This window comes from Lepidochelys kempii, chromosome 9 (genome assembly GCF_965140265.1).
Source record: "Lepidochelys kempii isolate rLepKem1 chromosome 9, rLepKem1.hap2, whole genome shotgun sequence".
Classification (NCBI taxonomy): domain Eukaryota; kingdom Metazoa; phylum Chordata; order Testudines; family Cheloniidae; genus Lepidochelys; species Lepidochelys kempii.
In genome coordinates this window covers 61,318,940-61,342,456 of record NC_133264.1, presented here as the reverse complement: position 1 = coordinate 61,342,456, position 23,517 = coordinate 61,318,940, and the positions used below count along the sequence as shown (strand labels likewise).

At 43.8% G+C, this 23,517-nt stretch overlaps 1 protein-coding gene across 9 annotated transcripts in view; it reads left to right on the top strand.

The window, feature by feature from the left end:
• AIFM1 (apoptosis inducing factor mitochondria associated 1) overlaps nt 1-23,517 on the top strand; it is a 38,200-nt gene that overhangs the window by 984 nt on the left and 13,699 nt on the right. For 3 of the 9 annotated variants that reach the window (XM_073360650.1, XM_073360655.1, XM_073360656.1), the window contains exons 2-9: nt 12,281-12,423; nt 17,677-17,767; nt 18,822-18,878; nt 19,689-19,721; nt 20,356-20,480; nt 20,623-20,753; nt 21,632-21,722; nt 22,409-22,493. In XM_073360650.1, coding sequence (XP_073216751.1) covers nt 12,281-12,423; nt 17,677-17,767; nt 18,822-18,878; nt 19,689-19,721; nt 20,356-20,480; nt 20,623-20,753; nt 21,632-21,722; nt 22,409-22,493 — 756 coding nt within the window. Of the gene's footprint in view, nt 1-12,280; nt 12,424-13,931; nt 14,060-17,676; nt 17,768-18,821; nt 18,879-19,688; nt 19,722-20,355; nt 20,481-20,622; nt 20,754-21,631; nt 21,723-22,408; nt 22,494-23,517 lie in introns of all 9 variants that reach the window. The other 6 variants (XM_073360651.1, XM_073360649.1, XM_073360654.1 and 3 more) reach the window with 4 other exon arrangements.

Here is a 23,517-nt window from a genome sequence, read left to right as displayed (position 1 = left end):
TTCATGGAGGGTGGGTCCATCAGTGGCTAGTAACCAGGATGGTCAGGGATGCAACCCGTGCTCCAGACACCTGCACTCCTGACTGTCAGAAGCCGGGAGGGGAAGTGGGGTTGGATCAATCCAGCTGCCCTGTTCTGTACACTCCCTTTGAAAACTCTGGTCCTGGCCACTGTCTGAGACAAGATACTGGGCTAGGTGGACCATTGGTTTGACTGAATGGCAATTCTTGTGTTCTTACCCCTTCCTGGAACCTGATCTCATTGCTGTAAGCCAGCAGGGCTCAGGATGATGACTAGAAGGAGTTGGGCCTCTGAATTCCAATAAGTATTATAGGTGTGAAGTGACAGTCTGCTAGAGCTCCTTGCTACGTTGCCTGCTGAATGACTTTCGAGTTGAGTACCTCATAATGGAAGAGAGACAGGATGAGAGTGAGTCCTCAAACAGTTTTGAGTCTAGAACAGAAATAAAACCAGTAGGGTTTAATGGTAAATGTTAGACGTTCTTAGCTGTGTTGCTTTTTACCCACTTCTGTGATCTTTTGCATCAGAATGTGGGTAGTGAGAGACAGCTTCCATGGCACCATTAAATGGATTCTTAAAACTACTGTGTTTATTGTCCTTGAGGTTGTGACATCTCAGTGTGAGGGCTGTTTAAGGATGTCATTTTGAGCTTTCAGAGCATGAGATCAGTGAATGAAGTCCCCTGTGCAGCTTCCCATCCCATTAATCTAATCCTGTGTTGTAGGAAGGCCATCTTAATCTTCAGGATTGAGAGGTGAGAGTGCTATTTCCTGAAAAATGAACTACGAAGTAACACACACAGTGTGCATTTGCTTTCTACACCTCTTTTGATAGAAGGGCTTGAAGAGGATCTCAAACTTTGTTCTGCTTGTCTGTCTTTCATATTGGGAATATCTGCTCCTCATTTTCTTCTTTGTTGGCAGTTTCTGGAAAAGCTCCTTGGAGGAGGATGTTACTGATGTCACACAAAGCTATAACCTGAGCTTCAGCTCCCCATCCAAAATGAAATGGGGAAGGAATGCTGATTCTCAGACTGGAAACTGATAACCTTAGACTACTGTTCGTGGTCTAAGAATCGGCATTCTCTCTTGTCTTCCCATCCCTGCTTGATGTCAATAATCTGGTCCTCCAATGATCTTTCCAGAGCCCTTTAAGAAGAAGGGAGAATCTGATGTTTCAAATATGAAAACTGTTCTAGGATGGGGGGAGAGGTTTTGCATCTGTGTTTGAACATAATAAAGGAGACTTTATGCTTCATAGTTCATTTTTAAGCAACGTCCATGCCTTTGGACCTTGGTGCTTAGAGATCTCCTGAATTCATCTTCTCTTCTCTTGTTTTGTATTGGTTTGTTTGTTTGTTTGTTTTTTGGACTTTTAAAGTATTCGGAGAGCTCTGCATGAGCAGTGAAATGAAAATACAAGCAAATTTTTTATGGCAGATCCTTGCATGGAAGCAGGTTATTTTACACTATCTGTCCTTGTGTTCTCCATTTACTTTTGACATCAGAAGTTAACCTTTAAGGATGTGGCATATTCTTTCTCTTCCAGCATATCTTTTGGTGGAAGAGATTTGCCCTTCTCCTCTCAGGTCATCGATTAAGATGAATGGCCTATTGTAGTTCCTGAGCACTGCCAAATTAATAGCCCAGAGAATCTTGTTAATTATCTTTTCATTGGAGAGTGAACATGTTTTCTAACAGCTACTGAAATAATAAATCTATAATTCTTTTAGAATCTTGTTGCCTTTTCCACCCATTCCTCCTCTACAGGGTGACAGATTTGAACTTTCAGCTTTCTTTCTTATTTCCCCTCCACGCACACCCTCCTTCTCTTCCTTCCTGGGGTGCATGACATGAGATAAGAACTATGCAGTGTTGCCGTCTCACTTTCCCGTCTTGAAGTTTGACTCTTACTGCAAGGATGTAAACTGGAGAACTCTCTAAGTGGAAAAGGTGTAGCAGAGGTTTCAAGACTAGCCTTACAGTGCAAAAGATATGAAGTTTTCTTTGATGATAATGAAGGGAAATGGAAGCAAATATAGTCAGCTGGTTATAGTCCTGCATTCCATGTGCCACAACCAATCCACTTGTGATATTCTGCTGCTGCCAGTAGCCTGGTAAACTCGAGTTTTCCTATCTAAAACATCTTTTTACGTATGTTGTGTCTTAGTTCCACAGAAAGGAGCTACTGTTTTTATTTAAACTTTGAAATTGCAAGACGCAGATTCCGTTATAATCATTTATCGTAAATGATCTTGCCTAACAAAACTCTTAGTGCTCCTTGTGAATGCTCCAGACTAGATAAAAATCTTTAGTATTCCTGAGTGTGTGAAATACTGTCAGGGAGGGAGAGTGGGGCTTTAGTTTCAATTGAGGATGAAATTCAGCATAACTTACTTTGGCAAATGAAAGAGGATGTCATGGAAAGCTGGGGGAGAGTCTCTGAGCAGAAGAAAAATGATGCTCTCTTCTTACTTCTCAGCTCAACAATGAAACTGCCGCAGGAAGGTCTTGGGCCTGTAGTGAGACTTGGAACCAAGGAGGAACTGGGAAACTGACTCTTGCTTCTGCAGTTTCTTATAGGAGACTTGTGTGTGTTTCCCCTGACTGAAGCAAATGATCCTGGTTTGCTGTTTTGCTCTAAGTCTGATGATGTTGAATCCTACACAATGGGCCAGGCTGTGTACTGACTGCAGGAGTTGGGGGATTCTTCTTTGTTTTTCCCTCTTTTTTTTTTTTTTTTCCTGTGACCCACAGTCACAACCTGGGCTACATTCATACAGAATTGTAAACTGGCTTGCAGCTGATTCCAGGCTTTACTGTTGCAGCTGCTGGGTTGAGCCAGAGGTGAGGGGTATGGAGTGGGGCGAATGGGTATGAGACTAGTGGCAAATGCAGAGGGGCAGTGTTCAGGGGGAGCTGACAGGGAACCAAGGTAGTCATGGTTTGGGGGTGTGGGGCAAATTAGAGGAAAAACACTCTGCCTAGCTTCTTGGAATGAAGGGCTGGGAGGGGGCTCTGTAGGAGAAAGCAGACTGGTGCAGAATGGGGAAAGATGGTGCAGAGGACTTGGGGCCATAGAGGAGTCCCTGGGAGGGGGTTGCAAGTTGCTATGGGACACTTGGAAAGGACAGAGAGAGGCCAAGTGTTCTTTTATCCACACTGAATTTTCTGGACATAAAAATTAGTGTTTCCATGTGCACGAATGCTTGTCCCTCCTCCATTGTTCACTATCCCGTGTATCCCTCATGCAGGAGACAAAGCCCTGCTTTGAGCTTGCTATGATCTATGAGGAGGGGACAAGGGGGCCTTCCTCTGGGCTTTATATGCCAACCCAATTTAAACTTGGCACGCATTTAAAATCAGGGAGATTCCCAAACAAAGCTTGTTTTAATAAGTTAATGTTGAAAGTGTGTTCCAGTGGACTCCTCCAAAAACAAATCTTGACCAAAATTTGACGCTGTTAGAAAAACCAGAAAATTAAAAATTCTGAACTTTACTGATTCACCTCTGGCTCTCACACTGCCTGTTTTACACCACCCAACCATCTTTAACTGTCCCTCTAAAACTAGTGAAGTTTGTGCAAAGGTCCAAATGACTAGGAGTTCATAAAATCCTGTTTCTTATTCAAACTCCATTTCCATGGTAGTATAGCAGAGAGACAGTGCAACACTACTCGCTACAAAATTTGCATTTGTTAGTTGCTACATGTTATTGTTAATGGAGTTAAAAATACAAACTTGCAAGCTGTACCCACAATTACATAAACCTTCAATGCCATAGAGTCAGCCTGTCTTATGATGCCACAGATGAGTCGTGTTTCCACTCTGTTCCACCAATATATCACACTGAGAAAATATACGGAACTTGGATGTAACAATGTACCTGAGACTCTACACTTTGAAATATTTACTATCCATTGAATAAACAACATAGACCTAGCAGCCAAAGAAAACTACTTACACTTACTGGTGTAAATCAGGTAAGGTAGTAAGTGATGGCAGAATGATGGAGAAGGTATGGCAGTGGAGCCCTTCAATGTTAACTTCCCAGATTGTTTAAAGGTGTAGGGTTTTTATGAAGAGGGTGTATTTTTTAGGTAGTAGCTGGACTCTAAAGCACGCTTTCAACTTTAACTCCTTTGGAAAAAAAACTCCAAACCTTCTTATTTGGGAGTAAATATTACGAGGTAACTTTTGGTCTCAAGCTTTGCCTAAATTTTGCAAATGCTTTCCATGATTGCCAGCCCTGGTTCAGGTCCTCCCCTTTCTGCAATCCTGAGAGCCCTAGTGTAGATGGACTGCTGCCACTGCTTTCAGCACAGTGGTGTTAGACCTGCTGTGAACAAGATCAGGTGATGATTTAAAAATTGGTGATCTGTTAACAAAGTTAGGAGCCCCAGTGTTAACTCTTGTGGAGATGAACTGATGGTAGCTACAGCAAGAAATTTTGGAAAATTTCTCTAGTATAGACACAGCTTGTGTGTGACTTTGAATTGGCTGGCCAGGTAGGAACTGATCGCCTTAGGATGCTTTCCAAATTTCTTGCATCATGGATAAATGCAGACTGTGGAGGGGAGCTCCTACATAGGACTTGCCAGACTGGGTCAGATCCATGGTCCATCTAGTCCAGTATCCTGTCTCGAACAGTCGCCAGCACCATGTATTTCAAAGGAAGGTGCAAGAAACCATGTAGTAGGCAGGTGTGGGATAATCTGCTCCCCATGAATGTCTTCATCCTAAGCACTAATAATTAAAACTGGTTTAAATCCCAAAGCAGGAGGTTTGATATCAATTCCCAAACTTTTTCTTTTTTACTGTTATTCTCAGACGTTGTTATCTTTATAAACGTCCAGTCCTTTTTTGAGTCTTGATAAGCTCTTGTCTTCAACAATATCCTGAGGCAGTGGGTTCCACAGTAGATATGTGAAAAGATAGTTTCTGTTGTCCATTTTGAGTTTGGCACCTTTCAGTTTGTTCGAATGTTCCCTTGCTCTAGTGTTAGAGAACTTCTTGGTCAGGAATCTTGGTCTCCCTGTGAATGTAATGGAAACAGTGGAGCAGGGAGCTCTGAAGTGGATTTCTTCATTAGCTGGAGGGCAGGAGCTACAAGGAAGAGCTGTGTGCTCTGGTATTAGCCACCTAATGTGGGTAGTGGTAGGGGTCCCTCGGATATTTGTAGTGATGAATCTTGACTGTTCTAACCCTAGATTTTCCTCTTCTGGCAGAGGCAGATTCTCACTTGTGGCTGTTCTTGGCGTGGCAGCTTTTGGGGAAATCTGAATTAGTGTGCTCATAGCAAGTCTTGAGGCACATCAGACATGCTGCGGTCTTCTCCTTGAGGGGGCCATTTAAGGATCTGGGGCAAAAATTGGGGATTGGTCCTCCTTTGAGCAGGGGGTTGGACTAGATGACCTCCTGAGGTCCGTTCCAACCCTGATAGTCTATGATTCTAGGCCTTGTACACATTACAGATTGTTGCTGTGTTTGAATGTGGTGGTGAAGAATTGAGATAGCTGACAAATGTTTCCTGGACTACCCTGTCAGCTAATTTTAATTCTTCAAAGCCCTATTCAGACAGTCACTGTGTGTCGTGTAGACAGGGCTCTATAGGTAGCCAAGTAAAACGGGAGTGTAGCAATGACCTTGGAAGGCCATTGGAGAATCTAGCAGCACACGTCCTTGAAAGTTGCTAATATTTATACAGGTCACTGTTATGCAAAAGTTTCCCTTCTACTCCTCTATTTTTCATGCTTACAAATTTATGGCCAATTCTTATTTTGTTCCTAAGTTTTACATGTTGATCTCTATCTAAAAGTGGCCTTTTCATAAATTGGAGCAAAATTCTTTCAGTTGATCTTGAAAAATACTTTTTCCCTGTATTAAGAAAATCTAGTCACTTTTTTAAAGAGAGCTATATGAAAAATGGCTGAAGATTTAAACTTGGCATAGACGCAGTCCTCCTTGAGAAGTAGTGCCTGTACTACACTTAAAATACCTTGGTTTTGATTGACTAAAATAGACAGTTCAAAAATTGCCTAAGCCAAGCTTTCACAGGAGAAAATTAAATTTCCATGTGCACGCTTCAGGAGACATGGATTGTTCGCAAGTTCACAGCTAGTTAGGTACATGCACAGATTGATTCAAGAAGCTTATGGTGCGGCTTGTGAAGTCTGCACAGATTGGAGATTTTGCCAGTCTAGTAGCTCTGGTTAAAAGAATTTACAAGCTCTGTAAGCTTAAAATTAAAGGGAAAGAAGTGTGTTAATGCAGCATTAACAATACATAATTGACTGCTGCATTCACTGATGCGATCTGAATATTCTAACATTACTCAGCTGTGTTGCATGTAAGTACTATTGTCTTTCTCTCTTGGGAAATAGCAAAGTTCCTAGAAGTACAGACTATGAAAACATACTGTATGTGTAATGTGGCCAAGTTTAACTTTTGCATTTCCCAAGGTTTTATTATCTTAACTGTGGTATGATGTGAATACCATTTTTTGCATGTAATATTTCAAATTCAATATAAAACATAATGGATATGTGTTTAATTCACAGAACTGTTGGTTGACCCTCCCAAACGCCCTCTTCTGTGTCCTTTTCTCTCTTGTCTCTGTTGCAGTTAGGCCTCTCTGGATGCAGCCAAATTTTCCAGAAGTGGCCACTGATTTTAGGAGTCTCAGTTGTTGCAAGTCCAGTGTAGGGTACCTGAGGCTGGATTTTCAGGGGTGCGTGGCACCTGTGGCTCCCATTGACTTCAATTGAAATATTGTGCTAGAACAGCATGTTATGGGACACAAACCGAAAACCAGAGAGGTGAGGGGGATCACCATACAGGCTTTGTCCACCATGAACAATGCTGAGTAATTACATTCTGATGCTCTCTCTTTGAAGTTGAGAGAGTTGACTGAGTTAATCAAGTTGGTTTCTCCCCTCACCCCCATGCACCAACAACAGCAAACTTCCTGAGTTAACAGGGACTGCTCTGTCAGGGAGACATGCCTTGCCCCTCTGCTGTACGCTGCCCCTCTGAGATTAAGGAAGTTCCTGCTGACACTTTACATGGGACTGGAGCTGTTTGGATAACTAGAATGAGGGCAATTGGCATTTAGTCCCTGTAACAATCCTCCTTCACTCTAGACAGTATCTTTTTTGTCTTCTATTTTGGAATTGGTTTTCATGTGGCGTTAATCTGTGGTAATACACAGCATCTGGCATCAGTGTTTGTAGAAAGCATGTCAGAGTTCTCATTTGTGATGATCTTCGCTTGCAGTATGCAAGTCTACTGTAGGGAAAGCATCATGAGATTCTGTCCAGCCTGCTGTAGCAAGCTGTAACTGTTTAATCACCGTCATCTGTTTCTGCACTGGGGGTTTCTGTGAACATTTCTCATCACTGCTACCACCAATGGTAGCAACATTGGGAGCTAGGGTAAGCAGGGTTCCAGGATCCCATTGCATTAAGTGCAGCCTTCAGAGCAGATTAGCATGACAATACTTAAAATGCCAGTGACTGTTGGTGCACAGTTCACATGAGCATGTTTACTGATATCACTGATTGGACTCCACTTGGGGTGTCAGTGGTAGGACCCTAAAGGAAAGTGTTCTGGTGTAGACAAGGCCCTTTTTGTTAGTTGGGTTCTAGTAACTTCTTGACTTGTGTCTCGGACTCCAATCCCCATCTCAGGACATGTCTACACTACAAACTGTCGTTGACACAAAGTACATTCTTGTACAGTGACCACCATTGCTCGTGCGAATGTATGCTTGGCTGCTTGCATCTGCACTGTATGTGCTCACCAGGAGTGCTTGTGTCACTGCAAAGTGTGTTGCATGTCGCCGTCAGCGGTGTAATGCCTTTTGGGAACTTTTTGCAATGTGTATAGAGTATAAATGAGTCACATAGGACCTTTGGGAGCTAGGGGTCAAGTTACCAGCATGCAACTTTCTCCATCCCATAATGCCATTTCTCCATCCCATAATGCCATAATAGCCTATAGTTGTGCCTTTTTAAAAAAAATCCCACCAACCCGCATGGCACTTTCAGTGTCTCCCCTCTCTGACAGAAGCATGGAGCCCACAGAGCTCTGCGCTTTTCTCATGAATGTTGCAAACACAGGAGGCACAATTCTTCCGTAGTTACAGACCCACAGGAAGTACCGCAACAATGGGGGACGTGAGGATTTCTTCAAGGACAGTTTACGAAGGGATGTAGCGAAAAACAGTTCAGGATTGTTGGTGGGGTTCAAAGAGCAGCTGCAGACAGCTGAGCACCACTTCTGGGCTCAAGAAACGAGCACTGGTGGGTGGGATCGCATCATAATGCAGGTTTGGGAAGATGAGCAGTGGCTGCAGAACTTTTGGATGTAAAAGGCCATAGTGCTGGATATCTTTGCTGAGCTGTCCCCAGACCTTCAGCAGAGGGACACCAGAATGAGAGCTGCATTGACAGTGGAGAAGAGTGTGGTGATTTCACTCTGGAAACTTGGAATGCTGAATTGCTACCAGTGAGTGGGAAATCATTTTGGAGTTCGAAAATCCAGAGTAGGGACCATTGTCAGTTAAGTGTGTAGGGCTATTAGTCGTCTGCTGCTACTCAGGACTGTGACTCTTTGCAGTGTGCAGGACATGGTGGATTGCTAGGCAGTGAGGGATTTCTAAACTGCGGTGGGGCAAAAGACCACACACATATCCCTGTTTTAGCACAAGTCCACCTTGCAACAGAGACATCAACAGAAAGGGTTCCTTTTCTATGGTTAAGCAAGCATTGGTCAGTCACCAGGGACGCTTCAGTGATGCCAGTGCGGGCTGGTCTGTGAAGGTGCATGATGTTTGCATCTTTAAGAACACGGGACTGCTCAGAAAGCTGCAAGCAGGGACTTTCTTTCCCAGCTGGCAGCTTACCATTGACAATATTGAAATGCCAGTATTGCTTCTGTGGGACCCAGCCTGCTCTTTGCTCCCCTGGCTCATGAAGCTTATGCTGACCACCTCAAGACCACTAAGGAAAGACTCAGCTACTGACTCAGCAGGTGCAGAATGACTGTTGAATATGCTTGTGGTGGATTGAAGGGACGCTGGTGGTGTTTAATCACTAGATTAGATCTCACTGAGAAAAATATCTCAATGGTTATAGTTGGCTGTTGTGTCTTGCATCAGATCTTTGAGGCCAAGGGGGGGAAGCTGTCATGACTGGCTGTCTGCTGACTTTGAACAGCCAGACACAGGGGCCATCACAAGAGCTGAGAATGGAGCTGGTGATTGAGGGTAGCTTTGAAAGAGCTGCAGTAGGGTGCTGTTCTGGAGTGTGCTGTGGGTGCTGCTAGGAATTAGGTGGTACCTGCTGTCTGTTTATAAATAAGACTGGCTGTTTGCTAGGACGTGTGTGCACTGTGATCCTGTACATTTACAAGTACCGTGTGCTTTCCGTGTCCGGTGTGAAGTAATAAAGAGAATCTCATTCTCAAAAAACAGAAATTTATTGAATTGCACCAACAGCCCAGGAAAAATCAATGCGCAAAAAGCATGCGAGGCAATACAAATGTTAATTGTAAATTAATGGAATGGAACTTGAAGATTGGAAAGGCAACAAACATTTCTGCACGTTTGAATGCACACGTGTAGTCGATTGTGACTACATGTATACCAGGCGTTGGTCTCTCAGGTTAGAGTATGTGAAGTTGTGGTTTCCCTTGCTGTCTCCTGGCATGGAGTAGTAGGGATAAGGATGAGGCCCAGGATTCCATATGGTATGTAGGGAGCTGGAGTTCTCCAAGGAGTGCAAAGGGTCAGGAGTCTCGGATTTCTGGACTTGTAGCTCACCAGGATCTGCAGCATTTGGGTTTGCTGCATGAGTAGACCGATTACATCCTCGTGCATTTCCCTCTCCTTTTCCTGCTGGGATTCTCGTGCCTTTCTCCTGTTCACTCTTGCTTTCTGCTACATTGGCCCTCCAAGCCCTTTTTATAAGTCTGATGCAGCACTGGCTTGCAGGATCTTGCTGGACCTATCTTTCCTGGTCGTCTTCTTTCTCCTCCTTGTCAGGGTCAGGTGTTCTATAGGAGTGGAGGGGGCAGCCCTTAAGGCCTCCATGCCAGAATCTGCTGTTAACAAAATAGTCAGATGTGCCACAGGATTTAGAGCCACTAGGGGAAGAGAAAAATAAGATTCAAAACTCCTTTCCCTTATTCCCATAAACACTTTTAATAGACATGCTTATTGACACTTCAGCTATGGAGTGCCTGGGCACAGCTCCACTCTCCAGCCCCAGGCATGGTGAGTATGGCCCATCCAGGGCAAGATGGAAGGGGGACCAGGGAAAGGAATTTCTATTGCATGAAACAATAAAATTTCAGTCCCTATTCTAAGGTGGGAGCATGGAGCAGTGGCACTGAGTGCTGGCCCTGTTTTCCACAGGCAGTGGAGGTTTTAGCTGGTATCTCACTGCAGAGTGTAACAAAGACACAGAGGGAGCAGCTGCTACTGGCGTCCTGAAGCCACCTGGGTCTGTAGGCTGTTAGCCTGTTTACTGCAGTGGTGCCAGCTGGACTCATCGCAGAGCAGTGCGGGAAAGCATCCTACCACTGAGGAAGAAATAAGGCAGCTATCCCTAAAACCTTTGGCAGAGGATTGCAGAGTATCTCCGTGAACGTTTCATTGAGGGACACCCCTATGTACATAAAACCAAACTGCCCTGCATGGCTCACCCTACCCCCCAGCAAGCCGAACAGGGGAATGAAAAGCAGATGCCAATTCTACCTCTGTTTGTTGTGCCACTAACTCTTCTAGTCTGAGTAGAACAATGAAAAGTTGATACCTTTGTCTTGACTTGGGGATGGACCGGGCGCCATCTTTAAATTTAAACATTGTAAGGAAAAATACATGCCTGTGCTTACCTGAGGTCCCTTCCCCTTCAGCAGGCTCATCCATGTTTGGCTGGCAGGACTGGCTCATGACATGGCTAGGCTCCTCCCCAGCTGCCTCTCCCCTAACTCCTGTCTTCCTCCTTGCTGTTCATGGCAGGGGGCTCTGTCTCGGGCTCCTCTGAGGTATCCATTGTGGTCTGTGGTACACTACAGGGACCTCTGCCAAGTATGGCATGCAGCTCATTGTAGAAGCGGCAGGTCTGCGGCTCCGCACCAGATCAATTGTTGGCCTCTCTGGCCTTGTGGTGCGCCTGGCAAAGTTCCTTTGCTTTCACGCAGTCCCTGCCATACCCCTTTGCCTGCACGCCCCTGTGCCTCTCTTTGCAGGTATCCACGATTCTGTGTCTGGTCCATAGCAGTGCTTGCACAGCCTCTTCTCCCCATAGGCGCAGGAGTTGCAACACCTCCCGTGTACTCCAGTCAGGAGAGTTTCTGACGCATGGAGCCAGCATGGTTGGTTGGGCAATTGCATACAGCAAGGGTGAGCTGCTAGGTGTACTTGCCAAGGTGGGCCATCGGGAAAAGGCATTTCAGAAATATGCAGGGGACTTTACGGGGGGTGGCTTTGGTCTCTGACCCCTGCTCAGTGGAGTTCACCCTGGTCACAATTGTAATCACTGTCACAGGGAATGGGGAATTGTGGGATAGCTGATGGAGGACTGTTAGGGTCAACATAGTTCATGCGGTGCCATCAACCTTAGCAGTTCAACCATGGCTCAACACCGTTCGGAAGGTGGTCTTACTGTGTCACTGTAATGGGGCACTGATGTTGGCTGGAGACTAATTTAAATGTAGACACATGCACAAATAAGTTGACACAAGGTGACTTGCATCAGCCTAACTTTGGCATGTAGACCAGACCTTAGAACCATCTATAAATTCTTGGAGAGCTTGGGGCGGGCAAGAGGGGGAGCTTGACTTCCAAAGTTCACAGAACTACTCACTGGTTGCAGGGGAACCCTGCTGACCCCCAGCATGTACAGCTAAGAGTTTGATCCCAGTATGGACAGGGTCTAAATTGTGCTGGAAATCCCTCTTCTGTGAACATGCTACTGGGGCAGTACTGCATTCAATAACTGGGGGCCGTGAGGGGAGTTTGAGTACCAATTCCGAAGACTGAGTATAGTAGCAGTTCCATTTTCTGCTGTTTGAATGGGAGGAGGTGGGATCTCAAACTTAGTGTAGTGGTTTCGCTTTAGCACAAAATAAGTCACTAGGGTCAGTCAAATATGGGTGATTTACTTGGCTTTATAATACAGTTAATTACTATACCTGAAAACATGACTATGTATTGACAATACTTTGTGTTTTGTTTAAAAAAAATTGTGTTCCTTAGGCAACTTGTTGCAGCGATGGAATGTTCCCTTAAAACTACAGATGAGCAGACAAATGGCTAGCTCTGGTGCACCTGGGGGCAAAGGCGATAGTTCTGCTTTTGTCCTTATTGTGGGCTTATCAACGTTAGGAGCAGGTGCATATGTAAGTAGAAAGGCAATTCATGAAAGAAGCTGCAACACAGCTCCTGTTAAATGATTACATTCTCTTGCCTCCTTTGCCTCTTATCTCTGCTGTTCTTTCCCGCTTTGGAAAAATTCCTAGGAATCTAATGTCCAAACTGGAACTGGCTGCAAATTAACCAGTATTTTCTCTTGTCATTTCAGTTACCCTTTGTCTTTACTAGAAAAACATTATTTTCTATATCCTGTGATTAACCACAGTTCTGTCTGTTACCTTGTATGTGATAATTAGCACATAGTTCTGATGGTTTATCCTTTGAGCAACAAACTTAATCAGGCCATTGCTTGCCAAATTTCTTTTTTCGTTTCAAAGTTTAAGTTCTGCATTTGTCCAACTCTGATATTTATAGACCTCTTTTAACCTCCCCTTAGGTAATGGAAAAAGAGCAAAATGGTTCAGCTAGTCTGAGGCGGTAAATCAGGTTCCAAGGCAGAGTGAATTCAAGACACAAATAGTGTTTAGTAATGGAGAGGTTCCATTTTAAGGAATATGAATCTACCCTTTTGAAGTTCTGTTTCTTACAGGGAAGCATTGTGTACGTTTTTATCTACAGCTGATAGTCTTGATTTAAAACATCAAACACTTAGTGTGGCTATTGCCCTGATTTTACCTTAACGAAACTCTTCACGTACAGGCGGAGCCTGAGAAATAGAACTTTTTATTTATGTTTTTTAAATTTGGGGGAGAAATGTGTTTTACCTATTCCTTTGGCTCTCAGGTATGCCCTGCCACCCTTCTCCCCAATTCAGAGATGCCAGCTCCAACTGCCTGGCAAATGTGATCTGACCTCTGTCATGGAGCTGCAGCCAGGAAGTAGAGCACCTAAGTGGGGAAATGTCAGAAATAATTCCCCCCATCAAATTTTAGAATAAATAAGTCTGCCACTCAGGAGCTTCCTGAATGTGAAAAGCTTCCTTGGGGAGTAGAACCACATGTTATATTGTGTCCTCCTTTAGGAGGGCTTATCTAGCAAGGAAATTCTGTGGAAAAGTTGTTAGAACAAAGGGCTGGGAACGGTAAGTCCCGTGTTCTAATGTGGAAAAGCCATGGACTAAGCATGTGGCCTGGGGGGTAAGCTGCTTGTCTGCTTTCCTGCTGGAAAACTTCAGTAAAACTCAGAATTCAACTAAAAAGTGAGCCCGGCGTGTGAATTGATCTTCCTTGAGAGAGAGACATGCCCATCTCCTTCCCCAGCTGCACACAGGAAAGCAGACACCGCATCAGAGAAGAGCCTTTCTGGTTAGAGGATGTTATGTCCACTTTGAAATGAATATGCTCATAAGAAAGGGAAGAGGCTTTCATAGTATTTAAGTCCTGAAATGATAAATATGTATTAGCCACGCTTCTTTTGACCAAAAAGGTAACTGAAAACGAACTCTGCTTCACCAAGAGGTGTTTGATGAAGTGTCCTCATTAATATTCAGTACTCTTTCCTTCTCTTTTCTTTCGTTGCCTGTCTTCACCTACAGTTTTGCAGTGTCATCATCTAAGACCCCCATCTAGATCTCTAACGTCTACAGGTGTTCCTGGGAAAGATGGCAACAACCTAGTGTACTACTTAATTGTAGGAGGAACAGTCACTGGGGCAGGAGCTTATGTAAGATGATTGAACTAAATGCATTTTAGTGGGAGGGTGGGTGGGGGATACCCTGGCATGATTCAAATCTTTGTGCCTCTCATATGTCTAATATCCAGTTAGTCATATAACTTAACTAAATCCTCTGATAAGTGTCCTCTCTGCGGTTTTATTTAAAGGGACATTGTCAAATAGTATACAACTCCAAATTTGATCTGTCCACACAATTCAAGTCTGTGACGGGGAAACTTCCTGCTGAGTTTAATTTTTTTACACTGAATATCTAAAGTCAAAATAGCCAGAGCTTGTGTAGGACTGACTGTGTCTTTTGCTTTTCTTCATAGCCAGCAGGGAAGCAAAGTTAATTAACGAGTCACATTACCAGATTTATGCTGACATCATTGAGCTGGTGTACAAATAAATAGGCTTGGCAATATTTGATTTTCATTTTTTATAATTTTGACCCATAATATAAATGTTTATTTTTAAGCATTTTTCCCAATTTTGTCATTTCAAATTTTCAGTTGTACAAAATTATGGGGTGCCCAGATAATATTTTTCTTAATGATAGATATTGATATTCAAAAATTAAAACTTTATATATGTTAAAACACAAGTTGTCAACATTACATCAAAGTATACAAAGTAAATATCCTTAAAGCAGACTCTTAGTTCTCAAGCAGCATTTGTCTTTGCCTATCTGTATATTTCAGTTATCTATGGAAATACTTTGGTTGCATGTATGGTGAAATAGACATTCACCAACATATACTGATGATTTAATCCTTCCAAGCTTACAAATAAGGAAGTAACCCACTAACTTCAAGCTCCATTAGAAAAACAGGGGCAATCCATTTACCTACTTTTGTAATTATGCTACAGAAGGAGCATTAAATAAAGCACTTCTGTCAAATAGCTAAGAGGGTAGCTTTGTTTTTTATTATAAGTACTTAGGTTTTCCAAAGGGACACTGCTATCCAGAGGTAGTGCCTGAAGTGGTTCAATCTAATACGTGCACCTATATGTATCTGCTTTCCTGAATGGTCAGATTTTGATTTGTTGTATGCTGCCTTTTTAACTAATTTCTCAACTTCGCACTATTCTACTTCTCTCTAAAACACAGAGGTAGGTTTACAAACCTTGGGTTTGTACAGTTGATTACAAGTAACAGTTTAAAATGTTTTATGCTAATTTTTCTCAAACAGTACTTCTATTATGCTTGAAATTTTGCTTCTATCCCAGAGATATGCTTTTGTCTGCCTCTGCTTTTTATTCCTGTTCTACATTAAGATTGAAATCATTCAGATTTCATTTGAGACTTTACCTTGCTTCACTATGCAAAGCTTAATCTTGGAGATAAGTAAAGTTTGAACTGCGTAGGCAGTAGGAGCGATACCAAAAACCTCAAGAGAATAGTTAACTTCATTTTAAACAGAGTTTGGATCTCATAATATTTTGCTAATAAACTGTTAAATGTCTTCAGTGTCATTTGGTTTTTGCTGTTGCAACTTTAGTTGCCCTGACTTTGAATTTAAAGTGACACGTTGCACATTGCAAAGATCCAAGTTTGTATGCTGTTTTAATGTCCTCTGAGAAGGGTCCAAAACGTGGTATCTAATTATTGTATGTTAAATTGTAGCAGTTGCTTTTCCTTAGAGCATTACGAGAGATGCAATGCATGTCGGTTTTACGTAATCACACGAGGCTAGGGAATACCTTCAGACAGTTAATTTGCTTCCCTTTTATTTATTAGTTCTCTGATGGGGAGTAGGAGGGTGGAATACCTTGCTACGATCCGCTTCCAGAATGTCCCTTTCTCTTCCACTCCCCATGCACATGGGAGTTTTTGAAAACTGGTTTCGGAATATATCCTCCATATATGTTCTCTGAATAAAAGTCTCCCCAGAATACAGCTTGTGCTCTCCTATCATTTTCCTGAGGTCTCCACATATCTTCGTGGGGAAAGATGCTCAGCTGAAATAGGTTCCAGGTGTTTAGTATCAAGTTCCTGACACAAATCCATGCTTCCCTTCCATGGATGTGCTGACACTGACATCTTAGCTGCTGACCCTAGAAGTGTCTGAGAGATGTTTAAAAGATCTCATGTGGATTCTTTTCTAAGCCAAGACAGTTAAGTTGAGTTATTTCAGAGCCTCCAAGGCCCTTGTCTAGAGTAGGATTTAAAGGTGTGTGATTTAAACTTGCTAACCTCATGCCTTTAAATGCTAGCCTACACAAGGCTCAATTCCCTACAAGTTTTTCTTGTCTTGGGACTCAAGTAGTTCCTTGGATCTCTGCTTTTTCTGGAAGATTTTGTCTTTCCACCAAGAACTATAAAAATACGTTTCTCCCTCGTTGAGACTCAGAATGACTCTCAAGTCCTAACTGACAGGGACCATTGCACGTTCCAAGCCAGTCACGCTGCCAGGCCTTCACCCAATGTTTTCTCCTAAATGAAAGAGACATACTCTATTTTTGCCTTGTTAAGACCATGAATCAAAAAGGATTTAGCTCTGTCAAAGTTGGGCATCTTTGCTGCTTCAACCAGTATTCTTTAATCACAGTATAATTCCTGTTGTAGAAGGTCAAACTCTCAGTACCTATGCTTTTTGTGGTGCTGATTTTTACAGGTAGGAAGCCACTAGACAGATTAAGATGACTTGGGTCTCTAGCATTAAATGTGTAGGCTTTACAGTATTTGGGGAAGGCTTGAATATTTCACTCCTCCTCTGAAGACAGTGAATTTTTGTGTTTCATTGTATTCTACCATCTTTAACTGAGCAGTGTCTCCCCACAAACAAGCAAAAAACCATCACCTTGTTGTCCTCTTCCTTCACCCCATTGGCCTAGGGTACATGTTGCAGTTCTCCAGCCAGAATTTCTCCTCATTCTCTTTCCAAATAGAGAACAAAAATGGGGGGGTTACAAGGCAGTTGTCTCCTGGCATCTCCCAACTCTGTTCCATGCTCAAGGGTCTTCTCCATCGTAGATATGAATGGTCCTACTCAGCAGTCGTTGCCATCTTCCCCAGTTAGACTCTGGTTTGCCGCTTTGGAGCCCTATCCAGCTAGTCCAGGCTCTGCTGTGCTCTTCTGCTGTGCAGTTGGGAGCTGTTTTGCTTTCTGTCTGCTTTTTCTTGCTGCAGCTTTGTGTACATCCTGTCTTGCTGTCTTCCTTCTCTGCTCCAGAATAGCTTTCTGCAGACCCAATTGCTTGTCCTGCCATGGCCTGCCCTTGCAAAGAGCCTAGAGGGAGTCTGTATTGGGTGTGTTGCCTTTGTGGCAAGGCCCATACAAATACAGTCCATCTTGAAACAAATCTTCAGCTCGACTCCCAGACATCTGCAGAAATCCTCAGTCCATGATTAGGAATGCACCCAGACAGCAAAGTCTCACAAATAGAACAGTGGAGGAATCTGAGATTCCTCCGCTAGATGCATTATTTTGTAGACTTACCTACACATGCATGTGTTCTCTTTTAACAATGAGCTGCATTTTGCTTCATTTGTTTAATTGATGGCTCTTCTGAGCGAGCAGAGTGGACAAAAGCCTATCAATGAGTTGAAGCACAATGTTACATTGATGCAGTGATATGCACATGGTAGATGCGTAACTGCCATCCACTTTTCTCCTCTCCAGGTGTACAAGACGCTGAAAGAAGACCGAGAGAGATTCAATGACCGCATTGAAGCAATGGCTATGAAATCCCAAGACGTAAAGCCCACCTCTGGTGGGTAATAGCCTATCATAGCTACGAGCTATATCCCAGTTTTAAGAGTCTCAGAAGAAAGGGTTTTTCTTAAAAGTGATCACTTGGGACATCTAAAACTAGACTGGACAAAACACTCTTCAAAGCCCCATGTAGCACTAAGCCAGGGCAGGAGAGCACTTGTCAGCCTTTGGTACACTCAGCCTTGTGCCTTCAAGCATGCACAGTGGTGCTAGCCATCCAAATGGCTCTCTGTAAAAGGGCAAGAGGAAAGCATAGGGAAGTTTCTAAACCTCTTTTCTTGGCCATCTGGTAGCACTGTAAAAACAAAAAAACCCCAAACTTAACCATATTTCAAGTTTCCTGGATTTTGTAGATCGTCCCCTTCCATCACTTTGTGAACCCAGCAGCTCTTTGTGGTCCAAGAGCCACTTCCAACTTACTTTCCATTTCAGAAACTATATTTGCACAATTACATTTCCCAGTTTAATTTTTATACTGTCAGGTGTCTCAAACTGCTGCTGAAATGGCAGCTTGACACAAAGGCCCTCGCACATCTTTTAGAGCATCACTTCTCAAAACTGCGGTCTGTAGATTTCTTCTGGGCCAAAGAATGAAACCTCTTGAGAACTGGCCAATGGGGACTGGTCCTGGGAAGTGAGGGGTAGGTCCATGAGAAGTGCTCTCTTATGAAGCTAACAAGAAGAAAAAGCTGGAGATTCACTGCGTTTTGGAGGATTTGTAGATTAAAGCCAGAAGATCCCATTAGATCATCTAGTCTAACCTCCTGCATCACATGCCAGTGAATTTCAGCAGTTACCCTGGTATTGAGACCAATAACTTGGACGACAGCAGATCTAAGCCAGAGCTGGGGTTGAGGGAGAGAACTCTCTAGGTTAAATGTTGGAACAGCAGTCTAATGACAGAGGCTGTTACTCACTAGAAGCTCTCCCGCCTTCATTGAGGCTTGCTGATTCTGAGGAATCCAGAGATTAATTCTGAATTGTGGCTTCCCAAGTACATTCTTGTTTGTTTGCACCTTGCTGAATTAAGTCTAGTATCTTGTCTCTTCCAGAAGAGGGTGCTGCCTCCCAGGCCACAACAGATGGGAAGGAATCCAGGAATCGCCCTGGTAACTCTGAACTTGGTTTTATTTCTGTATGCAGGATAGTCATATGTTCCTTAAAACAGGGTTTGAATGTGTGTAGGAGAAACACATTCCTATGAGCTGGTCTCCATCTCAGTATATGAGTAAAAGAAAGAAAATGTCCCCCAGGATTTTTTCCTGGTGGTTTCAAGTATTCCATGTCTTTGGATTACTTGCAAGCTGTGCACTAAATGGCAAGAGCGAAATGTTGATCCTGCCTGTAAGTGATTCTGGTTTTAAAATGTAAAGATTTCCTATATCAGAGATTTAAACAAAGCAACCACTTGGAATTTGGCATTTTTCAAACTCCTAGTAGCCTCATCTCCCTGGTGTTTGAGCATTTTGCAGGCTGCGTAACTTACACGGATGTTGTAGTACTTCACTTGCTCAGCACTAACCAGTTGTTTGATCCTGTGGGGTTCAAAGACATTGAATCTTTGATGCTTTGTCTGGAATAAACTACTATCTTGAGCTATAAGGAGAATCTGAAGCTTTTAAAGTTGCACGTTGAGTGCCAACAATAAGCTTTGTGGGTCCTTGAATGTGCTGCAGCCACTTCACCCAGCTATGTGCATTTAAGCAGAGCTTTTTTTAATGGAGGTTTTATAAATACAACAGGAGCCTTGATGAACGTTTGAATAGCAGTCTACAGCTAAGAGCAGTAGCAATGCTCAAATGAGTAAGCAACTCCATTTGATGCCTAATAACAGGCTGTCCCAATGGGGTTAGAGTTCAACCTCATTATGAAGGTTCCTTTAACAAACTCTCTCTCTCTCTCTCTCTCTCTTTTAACAGCAGAGCAGGGGTTGACAACAGCTGAGCAGGGAGGTGAGTGAGCACAGCTTCCATTGTTGGGGTTATCTTATTGGATTCTTTTGTTCTTTCCAGAATCCTCTGCTGTGCCTCTTAGATGTGTTGGCTCTGCAGGGTAACTGGGTTAAAAACTTGATTTAGTCACTAAATTTAGCAGGCCTGACTGGCACGTAGAGGGAGCTAGGTATGCTGAGTTAAGAAGCCGTTTTTCCATAGGTTTCAGAGTAGCAGCCATGTTAGTCTGTATCTGCAAAAAGAAAAGGAGGACTTGTGGCACCTTAGAGACTAACTAATTTATTTGAGCATAAGCTTTTGTGAGCTACAGCTCATAGTATCTCTTCTGATGCTAACTACACATCAACATCCTTCACTGTTTCAGGCTGCTCCTTGGCGAGGGTAGTGTCTCCCAGAATGTCATGCAGGATTTGAGAAGCCATCCTCTGGGTGAGGGGATGGGAGAGAGCAACCTTTAGTGAATATCTAAGGGACAGCAGTCCACCAAAGAGAATTACCAGTATTTGAAATCCAAAGGATGTCATGATTCTTTCAAGGGTGAATGTTTTCCTTCTGCTGTTTGGGGGCAGGCAGTGTTCCTGGTGGAGCTTTGTTGCTGTATTCACAACAGGCTGTCTGATCTGTTGCTTTGCAGCTCCAGAGACAGATCCGAGTGCTCGCCCTGAATGTCCATCCCATGCTCCTTTCCTGCTAATTGGTGGAGGCACTGCTGCTTTTGCTGCTGCTCGATCCATTCGGGCTCGTGATCCTGGGGCTAGGGTAAGGGATGTGCACAGCTCTCCTCTAGAATGGCGCATGTCTAAAGCCAGATGATGTGTTCCCTTTAGAGCTTGTACATTTCATTCTGCCATTCTCAACTTGTAAACATAGTTGAGGTTGTTAATGATTTCCCATATTAAAGGTGCTGATTGTTTCTGAAGATCCTGACCTGCCATATATGCGTCCTCCTCTTTCCAAAGAACTGTGGTTTTCAGAGGATCCGAATGTCACGGAGACTCTGCGATTCAAACAGTGGAATGGCAAAGAGAGAAGGTATGTGCCATCTGCATGCAGTGATTAATGGGAATTGAATTAATTGCTTAATGACACTTTGAGTGTCCAAACTATGCTCATCTGGGAGTCACTGGCAACCTGCTTAGGTGCGTGAAAGCCACCGGGCTTAAAATGGAGCAGCTTTCCATGCACTTATCTTCACTATGGATGGACAGCCTATTGAGAATACGCATCCTGCCGTGCATTGTGGCTAGACTGCTCCAGGAGCACTGTATGCTGGTACACATGGTTTCCAAGAGCCACATCTTTGTACTGACGATAACAGCTGCAAGCTGCCCTTTTGAGCTCCTTAGTTCACTATGTACACTGGCTACACTGAGTCCCTGGCTTTAAATGCTGAGACTGTGCACAGACTTGTCAGTTGGGAGCACTAAGCAACAAACTATAAACCCAGGATGTTGCAGCGCTGGAGACTGTTATGGTGAAGTGCCCGTGCAGAGCATGAGTGTGTCTCCCTGTTGTGCTACAGCCTGTATCTTCCTCTGTCTTCAGGGAAAATACTGAACACTTAAGAACTGGACTGTATAACCTCCAGGAAATGAGCTTAAAGAATGTGATGCAATTATGTGGTGCAAAGCTGACCTCCGTGCAATTTTGACTAGACCTGTGTGGCTTCCTCCATTGTAGAGCATTGCTGTACTAGTGATTGGTTTTGAACAGTACAGACATCCTAGTTTTATGAAACAAAATCCTTTCTAGAATTTGCAGGGGAAGCGTGTTACCATATCAGAAGTTGTTTTTCTCTTTGTAAACTCCCATATGTGTTTCGATGGGTGGGTGCTCTTCCAGTCATTGAGTAGCTGCTAATGTGGGAAAACCAGCAATACTGTGTACATTGAAGCCCTTTTTCTCTACAGTATATATTTCCAGCCGCCTTCTTTCTACGTACCTGCTCGTGATCTGCCTTATATAGAGAATGGTGGTGTGGCCGTCCTCAGTGGCAAGAAGGTGGGTACAGCATTACAGCGCCATACATTTACACAGCCCTTTACAAACAGCAGAGCTTACAGCCTAAGAGTCTGTCTACACTGCGTTTTAAAACCAACAGCAGTAAGTCTGAGCCCCAGTTGACAGGTGTAGGCTCGTGGTCTGGTACTAAAAACAGCTGTGCAGACATTTGGACTGGAGCTCCAGTTCTGAAGCCTGGCAATGGGGTGTTACTGAGGCTGCCAAGCACCACCTGACCCTGAGCTGGTGTGTGTAGTTAGCTTTAGGAGCCTCCTTACAAGTTTCGTGGTCGGAGTGAGTAGGGAGCCTGGCTGCCCATTCCCTCCCCTGTACACCTGGTAGCTGAGCCCAGAATGCCTTTGGTTTCAGTGAGCCTATCAGTCCTGTAGAATAATAGCAGGTGCCTGATCTGCATTCTCCTGAGAGTCAGCAATCATGGAGAGGAACAATCCTAGGGAAGGTTCAGTCTGAGCTTCGACCTACGGCCAAGTTAAAACCTCTTGTTTAGTTCTGAAGCCGTGCTCCTTCCTCAGCTCCCTTTCTCCAGAAAAGGGAGATTCTACAGGGAAACCTTGTTCAAGCTAGGGTATCTTCTGTGACGGCTTCTCTGCCTGATAAGCCTATGCCCACTGATCAGGGCTACAGGACATGTAAACCTGAGCTGCTCTCTGCATTGTGCCTTGCAGGTGGTGCATATGGATGTTCGAGGCAATGTGGTGAAACTTGATGATGGAACCCAGATATCCTATGATAAATGTTTAATTGCCACAGGTTAGTTCCGTGGTGTGTCGTCTTTCCCTCACATGTTAATTCTTGGGCTGACGGTAATGTCATACACCGTTTTGGCAAGGTTCTTTGTTCTCTGAGACAGTAATACAGACCCCTTCAGCTGATGGGGACTTGAACCGAGCAGACTTGTCTAGGACAGTTACATGGACAGGGATGTGCCTGATGGGAATTTGTGTCTGGTCCAGTGCAATCCAACTCCTCCCATGGAAATCATGGGATGTCTCTGTTCTCCTCTGACTGTGCCACAGGACAGCAGGGGAGGCATGCTAAGCCATGCCCAGCAAGCTGAGAATTGACTTCTGAGAAGATATGGGGAAGGAGGTTCTCATTTCAAGTCTGACATAAGTATTCTTGCCAGCAAGTTAAAGAAGTATGGGCTGGATGAATGGACTATAAGGTGGATAGAAAGCTGGCTAGATCATGGGGCTCAACGGGTAGTGATCAATGGCTCCATGTCTAGTTGGCAGTGGTATCAAGTGGAGTGCCCCAAGGGTCGGTCCTAGGACTGTTTTTGTTCAATATCTTCATTAATGATCTGGAGGATGGCGTGGACTGCACCCTCAGCAAGTTTGCAGATGACACTAAACTGGGAGGAATGGTAGATACGCTGGAGGGTAGGGATAGGATACAAAGGGACCTACACAAATATAGAGGATTGGGCCAAAAGAAATCTGATGAGGTTCAACAAGGACAAGTGCGGAGTCCTGCACTGAGGACGGAAGAATCCCAAGCACTGCTACAGACTAGGGACCGAGTGTCTAGGCAGCAGTTCTGCAGAAAAGGACCTAGGGGTTACAGTGGATGAGAAGCTGGATATGAGTTAACAGTGTGCCCTTTTGCCAAGAAGATTAACTACATTTTGGGCTGTATAAGTAGATGCATTGCCAGCAGATCGAGGGACTTGATCGTTCCCCTCTATTTGGCATTGGTGAGGCCTCCTCTGGAGTTCTGTATCCAGTCCCACACTACAAGAAGGATGTGGAAAAATTGGAAAAAGTCCAGCAGA